This window comes from Strigops habroptila, chromosome 10 (assembly GCF_004027225.2).
Source record: "Strigops habroptila isolate Jane chromosome 10, bStrHab1.2.pri, whole genome shotgun sequence".
Lineage (NCBI taxonomy): Eukaryota > Metazoa > Chordata > Aves > Psittaciformes > Psittacidae > Strigops > Strigops habroptila.
In genome coordinates this window covers 22,361,830-22,379,017 of record NC_046359.1, presented here as the reverse complement: position 1 = coordinate 22,379,017, position 17,188 = coordinate 22,361,830, and the positions used below count along the sequence as shown (strand labels likewise).

Sequence of the window (17,188 nt, the reverse complement as noted above, 5' to 3'; positions counted from 1 at the left end):
GAGAGAGATTTAAAAAAGAGAAAAAGGGGGATTCTTTTTTTCATTAGGCACATTGGATTTTTATTCTTTTTTTTTTTCCCCTTGGTATTTTTTTCCAAAGACTGATAACTCAGGCCTTTTCCTTTCTGTGATATTTCATGGCTTTAGTGCTTTAAGAATTTATTAAAAAAAACCCTTGGTGACATATATACTATGTTCCAAAATGATTTAAATGTGCTGCTATTTTGTTTAAATGACAACATAGCACAAAGACAATGAAATGAGGATTTGAAATGATGCAACGTCTGATTTGTAAAGTTACGTTGACCAGTAACATGGCTGCTGCTGCTTCTAGATATAGTAGTTCTTTCTCTGGAGGAAAGAAAAAGCTGAAAAGTATATCCTGACTTACTATAAAGTAAATGTTGCTTAGATTTATGAACAGCTATGTGCTTGGTTATGGAAATAAGGCATGTGAAATTTCATCTCAATTTTTTGTTAAGAAAATTCTGAGCGAATAGAAGTGGAATGTGAGTAGCAGTTTTACAGCTTTCACAAGCTTGGTGCTATTTCTGTCTGTTTAAAATAAGACAAATGCCATTGACAGCAGCTGTTACCTCCTTCAGTGGAGATCACTTGGTGACATTATTGAAAAAGGATGTTTCATTTGTTTCACTTTGTTTAGAAAAGGAAGACCAGTGTCTCATGCCTGAAGCCTGGAATGTCGACCAGGGAGTAATAACCAAACTCAAGGAACAATACAAAAAGGAGCGCAAGGGGAAAAAGGGGGTGAAGAGTAAGTGGAAAACATTGCACCTTAAAATCATAAATCTCACATCTTTCACACCCTTAATTCTATCTCTCTTTCAATGTTTTCCTAAAGTTACTTACTCTTTTACTTTGCTGCTCCTGACTGCTTTCCTGTTCACCAGTTCTCGGGGGTTGAAATTAATGACAGTCAATCAAGTTACCTGATAAATAGTTGGATTAGATATGACTTCTTCCAACCATGTGTTGGATTAATTAAAAACCCTTACTTTGAGCATGGATTATACTTCTGGTATTCAGAAACATAAATTCGAAAAGGCATTGGTTTAATACTTCACACTTTAATATAGAAGACTTCAGACCCTTTCTTAGCTGGAAAATGCCAGTTTCACAGGAAGAGTTAAAGTCTGGTATGTAAATAAAACAACCCAAAAAAACGCAAAACCAGAAACTGTCTTGAGTATCCTAGTAGATGACAGAGGGAGAAAACAGGTTAATTTCTACCCCTGTTTATATTTAACATTCACAACATGAAAGCCATGCTGTCATCATAATTTGTTATGCAGGGCTCGAAATAGGAGGTAACTCTGAACATCAGTTTATCTGCAAATCACAGGATTTATTTATTGACTTTCAGACCTGTGGGACTAGCCTATAAAAATGTTGGGTATTGTTATCCAAACAAAAAACTGTGATCAGTATCTGAAATACAGTTTCTAGCCCTGTATTATATTTTTGTTATATTTCTTGAAATACAAATCTGTTTTGTAAAATCTGCTTTTTGAAAAGTAAGCCTTAAAAACTCTTTGAAGTCAGATGAAGTGCTTAAAATGAAACACTGTATTCACAGCTATATTTCAAACATCTAGCCATATTGAGAACTCATGTGTGAATGATGTAAATTAATAATATTGCATGTAGCCCAGTAAGAAATTTGGGGGATGTTTCTCCCTTTGTGGGAAGATGCTTATGAATACTAAGGAAATTCTCATTCCAAAGAGACATGCATAGTACTGCAAAAGGTGTCAGATCCTCACATTGAGGCTGACTTGTTTTGTTACTTTTTGTATTGATACTGTGATAAGCTGCTGCTCAGCAGTTGGTTATGTTGCTGAAATTATGCTATCAAATATACAAACTAACCCTCCTGTTTCTAATGGAAAAAAAGTAAATCATTACCGTACTCTAAATTTCTGAAGTGATATTTTTGTCATCTTTGGAACCATTTGGAAATTAATTGCAAGTCTGACAAGAAGCTGAGCTGGCCAACTGAAGTGTTCATGTTTCGCAAAATTGATTCTAAATTTCTTTGTAGTCAAGCTAGAGAGGACACACCAACATATGACTTCAGTGAAATTGACTTTTGTAGCTTGTCTGTAACTTTTAAAGTACACAGACATGCTATGTACTTCAGGGTGAATAGTTACAGGGTTAACATAACAGAAATTATTTAACCAAACTGTTGAAATTATATTCTTGAACAGCTGCTGTGCTTTTTATTTTTGATAATAAAACTTAATACTTACTTGTTACTATAGACATAGATATTATTGGAACATATTTTATATATTTATGAGAAAAAATCCTGATGTAAGGTAGCACTTGGACATCCAGTGCTCCTTCAGGAAGATTACTGCTCAGTAGATTTACAGTACCTTTTGGATTGATTTGATTAGTTTGATCTTGAGAGACCAAATGGTTTACTGCAGTACAGAAATTAAGCATCTTTCCATGGACAAACCATCGTTGGAAGGGCATCAATACAGAAAAATCAGGAATAATCACAGCCTGTTTTCAGCTATTCATGATATTGCACGTAGTGAAGAAGAATGTGAGGAAGGAAGTCGGGGAAAAAGAAGGGACTAAATATCCTGACATTAAATTGTACAAAGTTTGTTTCTGTGACTTTAATCTTGTCATAAATGGTGCTTAAACACTGAGCTGCCACTAAGTAAAATATTGTTTTTATGAATCAGATATGGTAAAACAATCTTGCAAAATCCTACTTACTGTTTTCCTGAATCAAGTAATATTTTTGTGACAGACAAGTTAAATACAATTTAGCTTATTATCTGTCATGATTAGGGTGGACAAAGTAAAGTTTGCAACTGCATTAGTAAGCTTACGATTTTGCAAGGCTGTAGTAAATACTCCTATGAAGTAATAACAGAATAGCATCATAGAATCATGGAATGGTTTTATGAGAGAATACATATATTAGAGTACACTTCTGTGTTAAAGCTGCTTGAAAATAGCTGTATTATTTACTGGTCTAGGAAAAAACATAATGTACATAATGTACTATGGGTAAGACATTTTCCCATTCTTAATTAAACTTACAACAGGAAAAACTACCGAAGATATGTTTCAGCCTCAATCCTATATAAAACAGTCAAAACAGGGATGTGGGAAAATGATGGAGCAAAGCACAGGTAAGTGTCAAGAAGGGCATGGGTCTTCACCATATGTAGCTTCAGGAAGTAGGCCAGTGAAGCCAGTTGCATTTAAATTTTAATATAATTTTTTGGATTATGTAGTTCACGATACTACACTACTGCACAAATAAATTTAAAATAATCGTGTTGTCATAAGAATATGCTGCACAAAGTACCTGATGCACAAATTTTAAAATATTCACAAATGTCAGCTATTGTTTCAGAAAAGTAAATATTCTAATAATCAGTGTGACTCAGTTGGAGGCATTCTTCAGCATCCCATGCAAGTAGCAGTATGAGTTTATAAATGTGGGGAGAATAATGCATTCACAAGTCTCAGTTGCTTCTATCACTTTCTTTTCAAGAAATTCATTTCATGCTGGATGATTAGTTACTGCTAAAAATAGGTGCTCATTAGTTTTTCTGTGGTAACGTTACAATGCAAGGTAGGATCCATTGTTGCATGTGCTGCTGTAGCATATCTGATATAAGTAATGCCAACATGAAGTATGCATAAACTGTTTAATTTATTTTTTTCTTTTCTGTTAGGGCCCAACAGGTCAAAGCTGCAAGATATGCTTGCAAACTTGAGAGATGTTGATGATCTCCCTTCATTACAGCCATCTGTTGCACCTTCTTCCAGGCCCAGTAGCTCAAGGCTCATTGAACATGAAATAAGCAGGACGGATGAAGGTAAGCATTAAAAATGTGCATACATCTTTGTAAAGGGCAGATGTTTATAGTTACTTCTTAAAGATTATCCTCTAAGACTTCCCTGGCACTTTACAAATACTGATTCGGCATTGTGAGTTCTAAGTGCAATAAATGGCATTCCTATTCTTCCCCTCCAGGCACTGTTAGTGAGGTCAAGACACCTGCCTACCTAAAATCTTCACTGAATGCCTTTGAACATGATGGAAAAAACTCATTTGGCACTTGGTGGCTTTGTAATATGAGGATCTTAAGTCACCTGCTTTTGCTTGTGCTCAGGCCTGGTGGTAAAGTGTGGGACATAAAAGTCTCGGGACATAAGAACATCTGGGTTTTTTTCCACATCAACATAATTTTAAATTATATATACATACATATACACACACAAATCATAGATTCCCAGAATGGTTTGGATTGGAAGGGACCTTAAAGATCATCTAGTTCCAACCCCCCTGCCACAGGCAAGGACACCTTCCACTAGACCAGGTTGCTCAAAGCCCCGTCCAGCCAGGCCTTGAACACTGCCAGGGATGGGGCGTGTGTGTGTTCTTGCTGTGTATGTGTTCTTTTTTTTTTCTTTTTCAAATGGCTAGATATAGCTTTTAAATGCACATGGTAATTGTGTAGTGAATCATACTGAGCAACTTACAGCTTGCCAGTGTATTCATTTCCACAGTGTGTTCCAAAAATTAAAAATTACTCCTAGAGGCTAGTCCAAGTATGGAAAGCCACACATCTTGGCAATGAGGCACATGGTTGCCTTCATTAGTATTATGTCAGAAAGCTGCTAAATCATCTATTTAATTCAATGTTTGAATTGCTATATGCAGCATAACAAAATAAATGTATGAGGCTATATTAATTTGTAGAAGATCATATGTGCTCTTTATTTAAATGGTAAATATGTCTTTTGAAAATGAGCAAAAATACGGGTTTCACTGAGCAGTCTTTCAGTGAGTGTGCAAAAGTAGGTTGGCCAAGTTGTAATTAAGATGTGTAAAAAGCCCTGGCATGTGGCATAGTTACCAAAGATCTCAGTAGTTCTATTTCCTACATGCTCGGTGATTTCTTTATGAACGAAGGGGGTAACTTAGCAACACTTTGAGAAGCAGAGGAATTTTTTGTTGAATGTTTCCTTTCCAACTTGTCTCACATGTACTAAAAGCCATATTACCAGACCTCTAGTTTTGTGTCCTTTCAAGAATGGGTTTTTAATTCACAGACTCGGATGGACTCTCATGAAACGAGAAGAGGACAGCTGATTGTTACCAGTCTGAGTTCAATATTAGAAACTACTAGCTGTGTGTTCCTTTATAAATCCGAGACTCTGTATTTTTGGCATACAGTTTTTTTATTCTAGTAACTACAAATACAATCTCCTGTATGTATTGTGTGTTAAGTGGAATATTACATTGTAAGTTCAAAAGATGAAAAAAGAGAATGGTAGTTTAGACTTGAGGGTGAAGAAAGTAAGAGATGTTTGTGATTAAAAGGTAATAACTGAGAGAGAGTTAAACACAGAGATTGAAGGGCTTTTATTCGATTATAAAAAGTAATAGAAAGCAAACAGGACACTTGATAGTAGTGTAATAAAGTATGGAATGGAAAGACCATGGAAAGATTAGGTTATTTTATGCTGGGTGGGGAACTGAATAGCATCTGAACCTGATGCTTCTGGGACAAGGAGGGGAAGCAGCCTGAACAGATCAGGCTATTCGTTGTAAACCATAGTTTGCTTGGTTTGAACTTAGTGTTGGTGCTGTTAGACTAAATAAGACACAGAATGAGATGGTGTTTCCTTTTTTCTCTCCTTGGTAGCAATGGTATTTGGCAAGGCTTGTATTTACAATGGAGCTAAAGGGGAAAAAAATTGAAATTTACTGAAAACCCTTGTAATTTGAGACAAAAGGTGTATAAAATTGAGTGAAGTCTCTCGTGTCCAGAAGATTGCATTGTAGACCTGCTTTTGGGTATGTGTGGACATGGTGCTAGGAAGAAGAGTCCAGCTGCTTTCACCAGCTATTCCTGTCTACATTTTTGCTACTTCTTCAGAGCCTATTTGCATATTTTATAGCAGAGTTAGGCAAGGGCCTGAGCTTTTCTGTGTGACTTTTGCATTATATATAGGTGAATGGTAGTGTACTCTTCCCTCCTGTAGTTAATTATGCTTAATGTCTTGAGTCGTGCACACCTCAAGTGTAAATATTATGTTCAGAGGATACTGTTTATTGGTAAGTACAGTGATTATCTCTAGAATGGTTATTTTTTGTGCATTTTTTTAATATGTTCTTGCCCTCAGCTACTTGAGATGTTTAGTATTTGGGAAGTGGAAAATATGATTTTATTAATCAACGTTTTATAAACCCATGTTTCAGGATTTTTTTGTTTTGTTTTCTTGCAGTGGAAGCTTTAACATTCCCTCCTTCTTCAGGGAAATCTTTTATTATGGGAACAGATGAAGCCCTTGAAAATGAGCTGGGTCTTGGAGAACTGGCAGGCCTTACAGTAGCCAATGAGGCAGATTCACTGACTTACGATGTAAGTGGTTATTAGTGGTAACTCAAGATTCTACTGTCTATTTGCTGAAGGCAGATGCAAGTTACATGCATGTAGACTCAGCAGAAAACATTTTCCTGATAAAATTATGCTGCCAGAGGACGTCACAAATTTTTACTTGACATATTTGTTCTTCCTATACATATCAGTCTTAAAGCTCTCTGATAGAGATACAGCTGTGTACTTGTAACCCCAGTGATGCTGAATAAAATTAGAAGTAGCATGGCCAGCAGATTGAGGGAAGTTAATGTCCCCTCTACAAGGGACTGGTGAGGCCATACCTGTATGCAGTTTTGGGATCCTCCACTTCAAGAGGGTTGTGGAGAAATTGGAGAGTCCAGTAGCATGTGCCTGATGAAGCAATGTTAAGGGAGCTAGTCTTGTTCAGTTGTTAGGAGGCTTATGGGTGCTTGAATAGCAGCCTACAGGTATTGGAAGGATGCTTACAAGGAATACAGAGCCCAGCTTCTCCATAGTGCCAGGTGTTAAGAGGAAACAGTAGCAAGTTATGGCTTGCAAAGTTCACGTTGGACACTGGGGGAAAAAGTACTACGTGGGAGGTGGTACTGAAGCAAGTCAGCATCTTTGTTGGTGACATGGATAGTGGGATTGAGTGCACCCTCAGCAAGTTTGCTGCTGACACCAAGCCGTATGGTACGGTCAACGTGCTGGAGGGAAGGGATGCCATCCAGGCGGAACTTGACAGGCTTGAGAGGTGGGTCAATGCAAACCTCATGAAGTTTAACAAGGCTGAGTGCAAGGTCCTGCACCTGGGTCTGGGCAGTCCCAAGCACAAATACACGCTGGGTGGAGAATGGATTGAGAGCAGCCCTGAGGAGAAGTACTTGAGAGGTGTTGGGTGACAATAAGCTCAACATGACCTGGCAGTGTGTGGTTGCAGCCCACACTTGAGAATATTAACTTCTGTTTGTTCACTTGTTAAATCCCCTGGGATTTCCTGGGATCAGGACTTCATAGGCATGCTTACCTCAACTCTTTTTCTAGTGCTGGCAATTTTTAAAAAAGTTGTTTACAAAGCTCCTTGCTCCTGTCACTGTGCTCTTTATTGAAGCAAAATGAAAGGCTAGTTTTTCCATTTCAAATTTCACTGGAAGTGTAGCTAGCTTACAAATAACATGATGTGGTTTTATTTTGGACTCCTTTCTTCCAGCTGCCAAATGTGAATCAGATAGGATTAGTGGGAATTCAGTATTTTCTTTTAAGTGGCAATTTTGAATCATTTGGAGAATGAAGTTGAAAGATTCATGCGAATGAGTCTTTAAATGTGTTTGCTCTGAAGAGATGCAGATACTTTCCTATTTTCAGTCCCTTTCGTCCAACTGACACTATTACTGGATTCTTTTCTTCTAAACCATGGCAGCTATAGTCTTACCTCATTTCATGGCTTAAGTTTTTTGCATGTTGCTGTGGCTGTTTGTAAATTAAAGAATAGTTTTCACGTGGTAAGGGAGAATATGAATTTATTACTTAAAAGATGATTTTTTCGTCCGGTGGGTAAGTTTTCAGAATGTCTCAGAAGATTAAATTTCCCAGATTGCTAGCCAATACTTGCAAGTTTATCTTTTCTTTTTCCTTCTTTTACACATTGTTGTCTTAGCAAATGTTCACCTTAGGGAGAAAAACAGAACCAACCAGTCTTCTGGGTAGATTAAGAAGCTTCATAAAATTATAATAGACTGAGTACTGTATGTAAGAGTATGTGAACAACAGAATCATTACATTTAATATTATGTATTGACTTGGAGTTTTGGGACTTTGCAGTAGTTTGTTGCTTGATTTCCTGCAACTGAACAAGACGTGTCTATAACCCTACTTGCATATCATTGCTGTTTCTGGAGTTTTCAAGTTGTCTGTATAGACACAAATATTACTCTTAGTGGTAAATCTGTATCAGGTGCTGATTTTGGGGTTGAGCATACTCCACCCCCTGCAACAGCTTTTCAAGTCTCAGATTACCCCACTTGTATTTTAGTAGGGAGAGAGAAAAGGAGGCTGGCTGCTGCGTTAGTAACCCAGCCTCTCGCAGCTTGTGAGAGACTGGTGGGTTAAGAGGAGTGATGGCAGCCAGGCAAGTGGAGCATCAGGGCTGGGATCTGTTTCATCTCTGCTGCTGGCCTGCTGCTGGCTGGGACTGCCCTCCATCTACTTCCCAATTTATAAGCTAATAATCTTGGACTCCTTTGGAAGAACATCTTTGAAGCAATTGGAGAATATTATGCTGCCAGCATTGGCATGCACTGTTAGGCCATCTGAGGTGTCTTTGTGGCTTTCGCAGATGTGACGCAGGACCTATGCGGCTGGTATGGGAGCTGGAGGGCAGGAGGGCTTTCCTCCATCATTTCATGGGCATTTGCTGTCCATGTTGCCAAATTCCTCTCCAGGTATCTGTTAATACTCTGTATTTCTTGTACCCTTTTAGCTGAGACATTCTTGGCCAATCTCCAGAAAATCTGCCAGACCTGCTGACTTTGCAGTCCTGCCTCATCCTCACACCAGCCTGAGCATTTGTCTGTTCCCTCATTGAGCCAACTCAGCTCAGTAAACTAGCAAAGAAACTGACTTGTCTCCCTGAACAAGACAGTACATAATTACTAAGAAATATGATGAGGCTAAACCTGCTGTTTGTTACAACTCCTTTCTCATTGTTTAAAATCTATAGAACCTCTTCATTAAATTATATTTTTATTATTAAATATAAAAGTAACAAAACTTAAGAAAAGGCACTTCTATTCTTAACCAACACCGCCCTGTCCCACTTTCCAGAGTAAAATGTAGATTGCTGAAGTGGCTCAAAACAGTTGTCTCTTCTTTGCAGTTAATGATACTAAATTATTTGAGATGATCTATGGCTTTCAACATAATGAAATCATCAATATTTGCATTACAATTGTTTGTTTTCCTGGTTTTCCATAACTGCTATCAGAGTGGTTATGGGGTGGTAAATTCAACTGTGGCAGTGTTGACTGACAGAGTGATAGAAGTCTGTTCAGCATTTCAAGTCAACATTTGTTCAGAAGAGCAATGTTAAAATAACTTTTTTTTTTTTTTTTTTTTTGTAGTCTTTCTTTTTGGATCTGCTAAAATGCATTTATTGCCAAATAATTGTGTCTGTATATGTGATAACTTACTGCTTTCCTGTTACATTCTTAGTGTGTAGCCAAAAGTATTTTATTTTTTTTTTTCTTTCTGGCAAGCTTTACTCGTCTTGCATTATTACAGAGCTTGTGTTGCCTTAGGTGTGTAAGTTAGGTTGTGTTCCTTTCTGTGCTGCTAGACACTCCTCTGTTTCTCTTAGATCTTTATTTCAGAAATGCCATGTCAGTGGTACTTTGGATATTCAGGGACCACAGCTTGGTTGAGTCAGGCCCAGTGTTACTGAATGAGCCAGTAGGTATAGACAAATTTCAGATACCAAACAGAGTTCACAGTCAGAAAGGTACTTTTCAGCTTTTAAATTGTGTAACTTAGCAGGCATGTGGAGTATTTCAGATTTGCACAGAATGTATTGCTGTGGACTTGACATTACTTGTTGCCTTTGTGGAATACATCTATGTTTGTTCTCATTTTGAATTGCCTGAGCAGTGTTACACATGGAGCGTTGCTCAAGAGCTGGTTGTTATGAAAAGTGGGTGAGGTAATTTGACATCTTCTGAAAATGCCAAACTAAATTTCTGATCTCTTCTTTTCCTTGTGCCTTCCAGATTAATTACAAGTTTGGCATATTTTTTTTCTACTAGATAGCAAACAATAAGGATGCACTGAGAAAGACTTGGAACCCCAAATTCACATTAAGAAGTCACTTTGATGGAATAAGAGGTCTCGCTTTTCATCCGGTTGAACCAGTCTTAATAACAGCTTCAGAGGACCATACATTAAAAATGTGGAATTTACAAAAAACAGCCCCAGCAAAAAAGTAAGATTGTTTTTACTTTGTTTCAAAAACCATTTTCATTTATGAAGAAAAAAAAATAAAATGTAGCTACCACTTCACTGGATGGCTCTTGGAGTTAATGGAAATTGTTCCTTGAATGTAAAGAGTAGGAGAACAAGCTCTTAGAGAAGGATGGAGACTTTTAAAGAGTGCCAGAAGAAATCCTTGTGTATTCGTGAATGTGTTTTGTTTGTAAAAATGAAAACCATTCACTTTCTTTGTATTTTCCTTGTTGATAACATGGAAAATTAATTTACCAGTGAAAATATTTGGATGTGGCCTGTTAGTCTGCTTGCATGTGTATATAAATGTATAAAAATGCATTTTTCTTTATATATGCATATATATGTATACACATATATATGCATATACATGTGTACAGCTTTCAACTTTGAGATATTGCTAGGTTCCTTTGTACACTGTCTATTGTGTGTTGCTGGGGATTTGCAGAAATGAGAGCAAATTTGCAGCAGGGCTAATAGTACGGGAGTACATCATACCTTTTAGGAGGACTGGGCAAAGCATGTGGGCTTCCCCACCATTGACATACCTACCTACTGGTTTGATTGGTCTTGAGAGTTTGTGGACTCTCTACCTTGGAGGTCTTTAAACAAAAAACCCAAACCAACCAAACAAATCCTATAATATTTTGAAAGAATGCAAAGAATTCTTAGACATATGAAGAATCGTGTTGGGAAAGGAAGTTGTGGGAAAAACACTTCAACATAGCAGTGATTTTAAGAATTTAGCAGTTCTAACACTTTTTTGTAATGCATTGTGTCAGATCATATACATGTTAACACTTTCTTGTACTTCATTTAGGAGTGCATCTCTTGATGTAGAACCAATATATACCTTCAGAGCACATAAGTGAGTATTTCCTGAGAAACATTGTTATATTTTGAGAAATATATGATTTTTTGAACGTAGATTTATTTTTTTTTAAAGTAATTCCCACCTTGTCAGCTAGTGATTCTATGTGGTGCTTTTAGTTCCCATGTTATTTAAAATATCTGTAGATGTTCATCTCCTTTTTTGCATAATTATTTATGTCCAGAGCTAGGTACACAACAATTTTAAAAGAAAAGCCTACAAATTATAAAGTTTGAGTTTGATTAGGTGTTCTTTTTGTCAGATATGTGCATTTGTAGAATGAAGCTGTTTGCAGTGAATCTACTGAACTCATTTCATGAAGGAGCCATAGATCTTTAAAAAAGGGTAAAAAAACTGTTTATGCAAAATAGCGTAGCCTGTATTTAAAAGTGTAACACTTTTCATATTTCATGTGCACAATGATTAAATTGTCCTAATTGTAGTTATGTTATCAAATAGTGTGAGGGTTTTTTTGTGGGAAGTGTTGTAACATATGATCTGACTGCAGAATTTTTGTTGCAGTCCATGCAGCAAGTGAATTGTATCAAACAGGGAAATTTGAAGAGTCCATTGACATTGCTTTACACATAATGAAAACATTAATAGTCAATGTTTCTTTTGCGGGGCATTTCTTCCAGTGGACCAGTGCTCTGTGTGGTGATGAGCAGTAATGGTGAACAATGTTATAGTGGGGGAACAGATGGCCTCATCCATGGCTGGAATACAACCAACCCGAATATTGATCCCTATGACTCTTACGGTACGTTGCTGTCACACACACCAGTGAAGTGATACATTTAGTGGCATTAATGTTATTTGGCTAAAATAGTAAAACTTGTAGGTAATGCTGCTTTGAGAAAATCGAATATTGGCTTCAATTACTTGAAGTAAATTTTTGTTTTAATACTGATGCTGGGTTGAAAAAGTACAGGACTAAACCTGTTACTTCGCAAGAACAGCAAATGTGTTTTTTAATGTTCACTTCTCATAGATGCAGTTGGCCGTAAAGCTGGCCTTTGGAAAAAAGGAACCAATGTGCCATTAATCGTTGTTTGAAAGTGAATTTTAAAATCCAGGTGTGTTTTGCCAAATTTGATACTGTCCCTTCTGCTAAAACATTGGTTTGTTCCATTAGTTTTAAACTGGATAAGTGAATGCCATGTATGATGATGAAATTCAAGCATCTTCATACAAGAATAACTGAGACTTCTGTACTGATATGACTTCTGTATTGATATTGATATTGGTCTTAGGTGCTTTGTTTTGTTTTGGTTTTTTTATGGTTGGCTACTTAAGATTGATCCATAAACACAGAACAAGGTACACCTATTGACTTAGTTCAGATCTGTTTTGAAACATGTTTTGTTGTGGTTTTTTTTTCACAGATCCTTCTGTTCTAAGAGGTGCTTTTGTAGGCCATACAGATGCAGTGTGGGGTCTGGTTTACAGTGGAGCACACCAGCGCCTGCTGTCCTGTTCAGCAGACGGCACTATACGTCTATGGAAAGCTACAGAAATTGCTCCAGCTCTCAATATATTTAATGATAATCAAGGTACAGAAAATTGCCCTACCTTGAAGTTCATGAGCATCACTGTGTAGACTGCCATAGTTTTTTGCTACAGAATAGAAATTCTTCTTGCTTGTTTTGCTGGATTTTATATCTTTATGATTGTTTTGGGGGAAGAGTAAATTTGGGTCCCTTCTTTGACACCAGCGGAATGGATACCTACACGCAGTGGGACGGTCACGTACATGTAAAAGCCAACTGCAGATGATCTGCTGATGTTAGTAGAACCATGGAGTATAATATATTAACTCTGTAGGTCTGATTCAAACTGAGTTTCCATGAAGCCCTTGGTTTTGGTTTGGTCAGAATAAAAAGCCCTCTCTTCCCCCAAAAGAGGTTTGGAGTAGCCAGTGCTTCATCTCCGGCCAGTGTCATTGTACCTTCCAGGTTGTTCCTTGTGCCTCTAACACAGAGATTCCAGTTGAATTTCTGAGTTTGTGCATTAACTAAATAGCAGTAACCTAGTCATCTTAAACACTACTACTTGAAAAAACTTACTCCTTTGGATTTAGTTACTGAAATGTCATACACAAATCAAAATCTTACTGTTCAGAGCCTTTTTTCTTGAAGTTGCTGTCTTGAGTAAGTGTTCTAGAATGAGCCTGTTGACATTGCCAGACTCTCTTAGAGCTGATGGTCCTAAAGGTAACCCATGAACTAAGACAGTTCCTTGGCCCTTCAGAACAACTTTGAGGCAAAATAAACTGGCATAACTGAACTATCTTACTGAATTATGGTGTAAACCTGGTTAGATGTGCCATTACTTGTTAGTTAAAATAGACTGAGCAAAATAGAAACGCTTCATGCATTTTAGTTCTTGCAGAACTGTGTTTCCAAAGGTTTGCGGGGTCTGTGAAAACAGAAGTGGTTTGCTGCTAGATTGTCTACCTGTCTGCTTTGAAAACTTCCTGGTAGTGGGTTTTGTCTGTTTGTTTTGGGTTTCTGTTTGTTTATTTGGTTTGGTTTTATTTGTTTGTTTGTTAATTATTAAATTAAGAGGGCAGGGGGAACAGTCTTTCCTGACAGAGCTATCTTTGGGGTTTTTATATTCCAAACTGGAATGAAACCCAGTTGTTGAAATTCAGAGATCCTTCTTTGAAACTGAAACTTTGCTATGGCTTATTGAGAACTTTGAACAAACTCTATAAAAAAGCTAGCAGTTGTCACTTAAGTCCTTTAGATTAACCACTGTAGGCTTACCAGGAAGTTGCAGGTAAGCAGGCATGGCAATAGTAGAAAAGCTCACTTCAGAAACAATACATATTTTTCTTCTCATCTCACACCAATCCTTTTGGGCTTTTTTTGGGGTACTGTAGATATGTACCACCATTCCTGAGCAACATTCCTGAGGCTGTGTGTACAAGGGAGATGTTTCTCCATGAATCTTAGGTTTGGAGAGAGGTGATGATATTCTTGTGTTATCTGGATCTATGGACATGAACTTGCTTAACTTTAACGTCTCTCTCTCCACCTCTTCCCCCTCCTCCTCCTGGCATCTGTTGCAACTGGTGTTGTTCTTTCACATAGCAGGTGGTGAACAGGACAGTCGAGGAGAAAAATTCTAAGGGATATTTCCTATACCCAAGCTCTGCTGATTTGGCCTTCTGTCCTGTAGTGTTCAGATAGCTACAGTGTAAATAGATCAGATGTACACCATAACAGGCAGGATGGATGAAGCTTTGTAATATGAGTTTATAATGTATTTATGTAACTTTCCGTGCTTACAGTATCAGTTTATAAAATTTGCACCTGGAAAGCTTTGGGTTTTTTTTTAAGCTCTGAATTTGCCCAGGTTAATAATAATGTTGATCATCTGTCCTGCCAATAGTTTTACCACTTCAATTTCATGCCCTTTTACTTGATGCAATGGAGCTGTGTTTGAGAATTGCTCTTACAGCTAAAGGAAGGAAAAGGAGGCAGGGAGTTTCTTTCTTAGTTTCAAAGTAGATTTTTGTCCAGCAGCAGTTCCAGATACAGCATCTTAGTGAAAAACATTGTTGATACGCGTATCAGAGAAATAGGATTAAAATAGTGATCATACAGGGCAGTCTATTTAGATTGTCATAATGTAGATTTTAAAATGCAATATTTCCTTTCATAATCATGGCTCTTTTGATATGAAAATGCTTACTGGGTAGGAGGTTTTTTTGTTTTGTTGGGCTTTTTTGTTGTTTTCTTTACACTAACTAAATCTTATGAAAATATTCTCTACATTGTTTTCTAGAAATGGGAATCCCTTCATCAGTAGATCTTGTGAGCAGTGACCCAAGTCTCATGGTAGCATCATTTAACAGTGGACACACTTGCATTTTTAACATGGAGACACGGCAACGAATTCTTACCCTGGAGTCCAGTATGGATACTAGTATGTATCGAATTAAAAGCCAATCCCCCAAAAAATTGCTTGTTTAAAGTCAATACTGTTGGTAGTATTTTTGGTGTTACCAAACAAATAGGCAATGTTGTGATAAATTATAACATGAACTATGTTACAGGCTGTGTTTGAGATGTGACAGTAAATTACTACTACTGCAACAGACCTTGTGGGTATCTCAGTAGTAAAAAAGTGCACATACTTTTGAAAGAAGGTAGAAGAAACAAACCCACACTATCTGAATTCCTCTTCCAGGAACAGTAGCACAAAGAAAAGCACAGGTCTCTAATACAGTCCAGTGATCTCAGCAGCTTCAAGACTTCCGTTCTCTCTTTAGTCCAGAATTGCAAGATAGAGGTAATATCAGGAAAATCTAAAGCTGAATTTATTTAAAATTTGGGAGTGTGTGCGTGTATTCTTTTTTATTTTTCGTCAGATGTATCCCTCTTCTGAATTTATATGCACTCTTAGCTCATTTGCAGTTGGCCTTTAGTTGAAGTTTTCACTGTATGAGAAAAGCAAAGCTCCAGTGGAAGAGTATTCACCTGTATAATGCTTTGGATCAGGGCAGTGGCCAATATCAGAAGTTTTAGAGGAAACTGGCATTATGAGAGAGAGCAGAATGAGCTGAAACATGAGGTTTCATATTCAGGCCAAAATGGTAACCTGATAACAATAAAAGATTTCAGTCTTTTTTTGAAATTTTGATTATTCTCCCATCTAAAAGTTTTATGTCACTGAGTTCTACTATTTAATTATTTTTTTTAAAGAGAGCAAGCCCTTCTTGTTGGCTTTGCTTGTCTGTTTTAAAATAGTTAAATGACTCATTTTATGAAAGGGGATGGAAAGTGCCATCTCCCTTCCTTGTATTACTCCTTACTGTATAGGATTTCTTTTTTTGTTAACACACATCTTTGTCCCTGTCTGAAAAACGAGTCCTAAGTCAGTTATCTCTATTCAGTGGAAGTTACCTTTCTTCTTCCCTGTCCCCCCTCCACTGTATATAAGCTTCACTGTGCTTGGCATTTTAAAACTGTAAGGATAGCAGGTTGTAATGCAGTCTCATTTCCTTTTAGTATTTTTAGGTGTGTTTATTAATATGAATGTGTTTTTTCCTTAATTTACACCTTCATAATTGTTAAATTCCTGTGGTGCTGACGCTACGTGACAGTTCAGATTTTTATAGAAGGATGTAAATTTAAGTCTTTACTACCTTAGTAGCAAGTGATCGTACAGTAGTATTTTGTTTATTTTAGTAAGAATTTAAATTAGATAATGTGAGTGTTCTTTGGCAGCAGTTTAACTAAATACAGTCAACTCCCACATGAAGGAAGATAACTATATTTTGATGTTCTGCGATGTGGCTATTTGTGTTTTTGTGGTAATCTATGCCTCTTAAGATGATTCTTACACTACTTTGCGCATCACAGCAATGCCTAGATTTCTAATCAAAAAACTCCTATAATTTTTGTGTGGCGCGTGTGTGTATATATGATACTTCAAGATTCTTGAAAGCTATAAAAAAATTGCTCTCATATGAATAGTCTAGCATCCTTTTCTTCAATAAGAATTGTAATCCATGTGTATCAGATAAGAGTAGGTGGGGTTTGGTTTGTTAGGATGAGAGCATGGGATCTTTTCTGCTTGGAAACATACTGACTGCAGTGTTAATTTTACTGTATTGGCTGTGTGTTATGAAGAAGGTCGGGCTTGACAAGAAGAATGTGGAGGTAGGGAAGTGCACATAAAGTATTTTTACTCAGTTTTTGGCTTTGTGTTCTTGCCTGATGCACCCATCTAACACCCGGGCCAAAAGTTGGATCTTATTTGTTTGTATTTAACACTCATAGGTATGGTTTATGTATGCCTCTGTGTGTGTGTAATTTGGAAAGTATTTTAGAGTAAACCACATTACAGAAGGTGCTAGCTGAGAGCTTCCATTACATAAAGGTAAGAATTATTTTGCAAATAA

At 37.1% G+C, this 17,188-nt stretch overlaps 1 protein-coding gene and 1 long non-coding RNA gene across 4 annotated transcripts in view; both read left to right on the top strand.

The window, feature by feature from the left end:
- Positions 1 to 17,188, top strand: part of STRN (striatin) — a 74,029-nt gene that overhangs the window by 42,990 nt on the left and 13,851 nt on the right. For 2 of the 3 annotated variants that reach the window (XM_030499315.1, XM_030499317.1), the window contains 9 exons: positions 665 to 775; positions 3,093 to 3,179; positions 3,732 to 3,875; positions 6,295 to 6,431; positions 10,208 to 10,383; positions 11,224 to 11,271; positions 11,913 to 12,034; positions 12,660 to 12,827; positions 15,067 to 15,207. In XM_030499315.1, the coding sequence (XP_030355175.1) occupies positions 665 to 775; positions 3,093 to 3,179; positions 3,732 to 3,875; positions 6,295 to 6,431; positions 10,208 to 10,383; positions 11,224 to 11,271; positions 11,913 to 12,034; positions 12,660 to 12,827; positions 15,067 to 15,207 (1,134 nt within the window). The remainder of the gene's footprint in view (positions 1 to 664; positions 776 to 3,092; positions 3,180 to 3,731; positions 3,876 to 6,294; positions 6,432 to 10,207; positions 10,384 to 11,223; positions 11,272 to 11,912; positions 12,035 to 12,659; positions 12,828 to 15,066; positions 15,208 to 17,188) is intronic. The other variant, XM_030499316.1, reaches the window with a different exon arrangement.
- LOC115613616 lies at positions 4,480 to 6,234 on the top strand. Its single transcript, XR_003993453.1, has 2 exons — positions 4,480 to 5,386; positions 6,021 to 6,234. It is a non-coding gene; the product is annotated as an uncharacterized LOC115613616 (long non-coding RNA).